Source organism: Zonotrichia albicollis, chromosome 2 (genome assembly GCF_047830755.1).
Source record: "Zonotrichia albicollis isolate bZonAlb1 chromosome 2, bZonAlb1.hap1, whole genome shotgun sequence".
NCBI classification, from domain to species: domain Eukaryota; kingdom Metazoa; phylum Chordata; class Aves; order Passeriformes; family Passerellidae; genus Zonotrichia; species Zonotrichia albicollis.
Window position 1 is genome coordinate 41,678,627 of NC_133820.1, and position 6,562 is coordinate 41,685,188.

Here is a 6,562-nt window from a genome sequence, read left to right on the forward strand (position 1 = left end):
CAGTAAAACCCCTTGCACAGGCATTCCCAGAGCTCTTCGTGTGGGGTCTCTGTACTTGAAATAAATGCTTTGTTGTGCAACCTCAAGACAGAGACCCTCTTCCTTTCTCTTCTGCCCGGTCCCTGTCATGGCTTGTGTCTGGCACCGTAGAGCAAGTGGATCTAAAGGTGCTGCCTCTGGTAAATCCCTATCATCGTGAGGCAGTTCCCCACTCCTGGCATGGTGCCAGAATTATAAGTGCTAGCCCAGGCTCTGGTAGCCATGGAAATGTTGTTTTGGGGGATTATCAGCCAGCCCTATATGATGGACTTCTTCATGCTATTAAGAATAATTTGTATGTTAAAGATGAGATAGGATTAAATAAGTTACAGAGAAAAACAGTAAAAAGTACTAAGGTAAAGGCAGGTATGGGCAAGCTTTCTGATTCAAATGCTCACTTGCTAATTCACATAAAATTTGTGTGGATATTAAACCGAATAAAAAACCCCAAGAAAGGAAGAAAAGTTGTAGCCTAAGTCTTCTCTTACAGGACATGAAAGCTATAGATCAGGAAAAATATTGTTCTAAAACATGGGTCTGCTTCTATGCTAATGACACGTTTCAGACAAAGAAAACAGAAATCCACAGATCAAATGAAACCCCAGAGTAAACTGGAAATTTTTCTTCCTCCACTTACATATGATGAGATTGGATAGCTTCGGTAGTTTTTGACCCTCTTAGTCCTTAGAACATTTTCCTTTCCCGCAGGAAGCTTCTAATCCTTCTTTCTTTCACAAGATACAACATGCTTATAAGAAAGCTGTGCACTAATACCAGTTTAAAGGCCAACAGAATTCATGCACCACCTTGGAGGAGGCCCAGGCCTTGGACTTCTACTTCAACATGAAGGAAAATTTCCCTCTGGATGGTGATACTGTGTGTAGCAGTACTCCAGGGTCTACAAAAATTGAATCAAGAAATGGAGAGGAAGAGTATTCTTATTTAGTGTCTCAAGCTATTCCAGCATTTCCAAACATATGGCTTCATTTTAATGTCTCTAGAGAGAATCCTGTGTCTTTCAGGAGCTAACATGATGTTGTTGGCAGCTGCTTGGAGAATGAACATGATTATTCAGCAAAGCATTAAGCTTTAGAAAGCTTTGCATCATGACAGAAATCCCCACTCCTGCAGAGAGGGATTTCAGAAGATCTCATTATTTTTGTTTGCAGCATTATTGCTCATCTACATCACACTCATAAACATTAGAATTGTACTGAAATTCTTATGTGGCAAAAGTGAGTCTGTAGAAGATTCCAAAGATGAAGAAAAGCATGGTTCAGTACATAGGCAGACATTTTATTACAGGTTAGGAGAGAGAAATTAGAAAAGGGAGATGCTGAGCATTCCCACATTTGACCTGTTTGACTTGGGAAACGAGGAGGGGCACAGGATCATTTTTCTATCCTCCCTTTTGAAATTACAATGGAGGAATTTGATTTAGGAAAACACTGTATTGCATATGATACAAACAGACATTATTCAAGAAAAGGAATGTGCTAAAATAAATTTAACAAAGTTAACCACTGGGTTTGCTGGAGTTTTTTGCCTTTTTTCCCAAATAAATGCAATGTATCTTTGTGTCTACTATCTAAACTATGCAACTTTGGGTAAAACCATGCATTTTTAAGAAAGATACCATCAGCACAGTGGAATTTGAAAGAGGTTTGAGAGTTGTTATTCCTGTTGTACAGGTGCTGTGTATAAGAATGAGACAGACTACACGTCTTCCAAATAACTACACATCTTCCAAAGCCAAAAGGTATTTTTGGATTGAAGGCTACCTTACAGAAAAATTAGAATAGCTCTCTATCTTAGCAGAGGTTTATGATTAACGTGTATGACATTTGTACATTCTACCAATGCCTGTTAATTCCCACATTTGGATCTGTGAATTTTCCACTGTGTACTTTTTGTCTGGAAAAAACCTTGGACTAGAGATAAGACCATGACCAAAAACGTATTTCTAGCAGCTCCCACGTCCAGTCAGCCAGTCTGGGTTTGAGGTCGAATCGAGACCATGAAGTGCCTGCTGCTTCTGGCCTTTATTGGGGTGGCTGGTAAGTATATATTTTATTTCTATTTCTGCCATTTAATAGGAAGCTGATTTTCTAAATGAAAACTGCAAGGTAGTCTGTTGTGGGAAAGCCAAGTCAGTTTTGACTTGCACAAGTCAGAGCCCTGCAGCTTCCATCTTCTGTCTGCTCATAATGCCTTGTGCCACAAGCTGGAGAATGAACACCTTCATAGGGGTTCCTGACCCAGCTATGGAGATGTGCCCACAGCTTCAGAAAAAGGCTGCCTCCTCCTTCGGGACTCAGGAGTGCACAGGGAATAGCTCTGGACCGAGAAGTCCTAAAGCAACTGCAAAATTTTGGACCCTCGGTGGGTGCTCCAAGAAGATGTCACTGCACAGTAGTTTTTACTTTTTCCCTCAGTCAACCCTTGATTGTCTCAGTAGATGGGATTCAGGGAAAGACACACCCGTGATCTGATCCAACCAGAACATTTCTGTGTCCCTGTGCTCCCTCAGGGAGTAACCAGCAGGGCTTTACTTGCAGATACGTGAGGCACCCGTGTAAGTCTGATCCCCTTCTTTGTTTGCACAAGCAAATGCATGTGCCTTAGACCTGCCCACCAGCGCTGCCCTGAGTGTCCATAGAAGGGGAGCCTGCAAGTGAGGGGCTTCAGACAGGCAGTCACAGGGCAGATGACAGGCCGCATTACCCTAGGCCAGCTGTTGACACATGGCACTTCTTGTCTCCCAGTTGCCTTCCCCACCTTTGCTGAAGACGATGATGACAAGATTGTGGGAGGCTACACCTGCGCAGAGAACTCTGTGCCCTATCAGGTGTCCCTGAATTCTGGATATCACTTCTGTGGAGGTTCCCTCATCAGCAGCCAGTGGGTCGTGTCAGCTGCTCACTGCTACAAATCGTGAGTGAAAAAATTACATCCTTCTAGAGCCTACTTCTGTCTTCCAGTTCACTTCTAGCAGGCATTCTGAGCTATGAGATAGAAATATGCAAGTGCCTCCATTCTCACCAGAGACAGCCAAGGGATGGGTGGATAAATTCAGGAAGCCAGGCCAAGGGATCCTGAGGGGTTTTCCTCTTCTGCAAATGTTCCTGTGAATGCAGAGCATTTTCTGATATAACAATGAGATAATCAAGCAGAGAGGTCTGGGCTTTGATTTCCTATCAATTACATGAATCTTGCTAAAGCGTTCTTCCTGGAGAACAGGAAGATGATCAAGGTCCGGCTGGAGCCGTTTGCCTTGTCCCAGAATATCTGGATCTAGTGCTGCTCTGTATTCACCTGCTGCCAGGTATTTACAGACCTGCAGAAATTCACCAACATGGAGTCAGTTAAGATCTCAGTGTGGATTCCCAGGGCTCCCTGCAGGACAAGAAAGATGCTCTGCCCCAGAAGGCTTCTGTGGGAGTTGGAGCGAGTGCACTCAGTGACAGGGAGGTTTCTCTCAACGTGCCCCTAGCAGTAAAGGAAACGCTGTGCCTTCTGTTTTCCAGTCGCATCCAAGTGCAGCTCGGGAAACACAACCTGGGGCTCACTGAATCCACACAGCAGTTTATCAACTCCGCTAAAGTCATCCGGCACTCTGGCTACAGTTCCTACACCCTGGACAACGACATCATGCTCATCAAGCTGGCCACCCCAGCCACGCTCAGCAAAGCTATCCAGACCATTCCTCTGCCTACCAGCTGCGTGGCCGCCGGCACCACCTGCCTGATCTCTGGCTGGGGCAACACTCTCAGCAGTGGCTGTGAGTACTCTGGGGGAGCCTACAGACCCCTGGGGGCCCAGGACAGTCTCTAGGACCTGGCCATTAACCCCCAACAGGACAGGCTAAAACACAGGGAAGTACTGTGGGACAGCTTTTTGGAGTGATGCGTCAGTGTAGGGACTGCACAGTTAATGTCAGCAGAGTTGTCGGTTCTCTGAGAGTAAGGGTGAAATCTGGGACTGTGGAACTTGAATTCCTACCAGAGATCCCTGTTCTCTCACACCCATGGTCAGAGATGTGCATGGCCAGTGGTGTGTATTCCATTGAACCTGCACCAGAGGAGAGGATGGTTTTCCTGAGGCTCAGGTTTCTTCCAGTGCATGTATCACAAGAGTGGCCCCACCTTTGCCAACTGATGAACTTCCAGGTAGCAGAAAAGTTAAGGTGGCTGCAGTGTAGAATGGTGGGCCCATGGGTAGAATTTGTTCCATCTCTACAGAAGGGACCCATGCTGTGCTTACTGTGGACAGGAAGCAGGATGGCTGCTAGAACAGGGTGTCCAGCATTTGCTTTTCTGCTAAGATCTTCCCTGAGCTCTGAAAAGGACTCAGCAATGCCAGCAATCATCTCTCCCTATTTCTTTGCAGCTAACTACCCAGACGAGCTGCAGTGCCTGAAGGCTCCCGTCCTCACCGATGAGCAGTGCTCTGATGCCTACCCTGGGCAAATTACCAAGAATATGATTTGTGTCGGATACCTGGAGGGAGGAAAAGACTCCTGCCAGGTAACTCATCTGCCTCCCCTCACCCAGTCATTTCTCTCCCACCTTTTCCTAGCTGAAGAGGCCTCCACATTACAGAGTCAGCTGTACTCACTGCACTGGTAAATCTGAGTTTTTCAATGACAGCAGAGGCTTCAGGCACACATATCCTGAAGGTTTGCCAAGTACTGCATCCAGCAAAAGCAGGCAGCTGACTCATCCTTAGCTGTGGTGCCCTTGGAGCTCAAGTCAGGCACGGTAGCATCAGGTGGAGAGTGTGAATCAGGAACAGCCCTGGTAGAACTTTGTGCAGAGTACGCCCGGCAGGGCTTCCTCCAGGGTCAGTGGTCTCAGGGATCTCTGGCTCATTGCTCAGGCTGATGCCATTTGCTGAATATCCATACCCTTTGTGTGCACAGGGAGATTCCGGCGGTCCCGTGGTCTGCAATGGAGAGCTCCAGGGCATTGTCTCCTGGGGTTATGGATGTGCCCAGCGGGGCCTTCCCGGAGTTTACACCAAGGTTTGCAACTACGTCTCCTGGATCCAGTCCACCATTGCCTCCAACTGAGATGCTTGTTTGGTGTGACCTGTATTTTCTCCCCATCATTTCTGTTCTTTTGGGTCTGGACAAGCAACAATTATGAGAAATCAATAAAAACTTTCAGGCACCCCTACTTTGTGCATGCTTTTGCTGGAAACTTCCAAAGGCTTTTATATGGAGCGCAGTGGCATTGAACACCAGTCAGGAGAAAATACTTATTATTTGTAGTGCCTGTCAATTGACAGGGTCTTGGAGCACCTTGCAGACTCATCATCAGGATTCTTTCAGTCAGTTACATGCTCTTGTTTCTGAAGCAGAACATCATTTCTGTTCTTTTTGAGCAGGAAAATTATTAGCCAATATTTCAACAGTTCTTGAAGTGATTCTGAAATTCATCCTCTTTCTCTTGGAACACTACCAGCTCCAGTATGGCATCATTTCTTTGGGCCTTCCTATATCACCGCCTGAGGAATGGAAGAGGAATGAGGATGTTGAGGGTCAGGAGACCAGGAGAGGGCAGGACATTGCAGTAGAGTATTTGGATCTGCCATGTTGAGCAGTTGGTCCTTGCCAGGAGGCTGATTGGGACGTCATGTTTTGTGCTTGCAGAGTCCCAGAACCAGGCTGTGGTGTCCCAAATCTCAAGATGAAAAGGTCAGGAGAAAGGAAGGAGGGAAGTGAGGAAGGAAGGCAGAAAAGCTGCAGGAAGACAGGATTTAGAGCTGGGAGGGAAGCAGGAACATGAGCCATAACGGGAGGAAGGTAATGAAAAGAGCAGGAGAGAAGGAAGGAAGATAAAAAGGCAAAAGTCCATTTAAGAATGAACAGTAAAAGGAAGACAGGAAATGAAAGTAGCAGGAGGGCAGGAAGGAAAGCTCAGGGATTGTTGTAGCCATGAGTATCTGCCGCTGCCTGGGACTCTTTGCCTACAGTCCTGGGATACTGGGAAGATTGGATTACATTGCAGTGCTCAGGCCACGGGCTAGTGATGTAACATGGGGTCCCAACTGCACAGCTGTGTGCCCTTCCCTTTCAGACCAGTAGGGCCAATGATTAGAGGGCCAAGTATTTTGAGATTTTGGAGAAGGAATGGGCTGTATGAACTATTCCACATCCTGGTTGTCAAACCATCAGTTGACATACCAGACAGATTTAAAGGAGACATGGATGAGGAATGGAATAGGAAATAGGAAAAGAATAGGTGTAACTGAACAGAAAGGAAAGGACAGGGACCCAGAGAGATGCAGAAGGAAAAAAGAGAGAAGCAGTCTGAGAATGGCAAAGAAATGAGTGGAGGTAGTGAAGACAAGAAGAAAACAGAGTCAGAAGGTGATTCAGAGATGGGAAAGAGCAGAAAAGCAGATATAGACCATGGTAAATACAGACAGATGGCCAACAGACACACAGTGTCTTTTGAGAAGAGCTGGAGGCCAATGAAGAAAACGGGGCTCTCTCAAGCAGAGGGCTCAGTGTGTGCTG

The 6,562-nt window shown here is 46.3% G+C and overlaps 1 protein-coding gene across 1 annotated transcript; it reads left to right on the forward strand.

Moving 5' to 3' along the window:
* Positions 1-1,813: 1,813 nt before the first annotated feature.
* LOC141728175 (trypsin-like) lies at positions 1,814-5,226 on the forward strand. Its single transcript, XM_074534913.1, has 5 exons — positions 1,814-2,096; positions 2,805-2,973; positions 3,567-3,820; positions 4,429-4,565; positions 4,961-5,226. Exons 1-5 carry the CDS (start codon positions 2,057-2,059, stop codon positions 5,108-5,110), a joined length of 750 nt encoding a protein of 249 aa, XP_074391014.1. The 5' UTR covers positions 1,814-2,056; the 3' UTR covers positions 5,111-5,226.
* The last annotated feature ends 1,336 nt before the right edge of the window (positions 5,227-6,562 follow it).

Coding starts and splice junctions, on each gene's coding strand:
- LOC141728175 (XM_074534913.1), top strand. CDS start 2,057: ATGAAGTGCCTGCTGCTTCTGGCCTTTATTGGGGTGGCTG. Junction 2,097..2,804: donor GGCCTTTATTGGGGTGGCTG/GTAAGTATATAT, acceptor CTTGTCTCCCAG/TTGCCTTCCCCACCTTTGCT. Junction 2,974..3,566: donor GCTGCTCACTGCTACAAATC/GTGAGTGAAAAA, acceptor TCTGTTTTCCAG/TCGCATCCAAGTGCAGCTCG.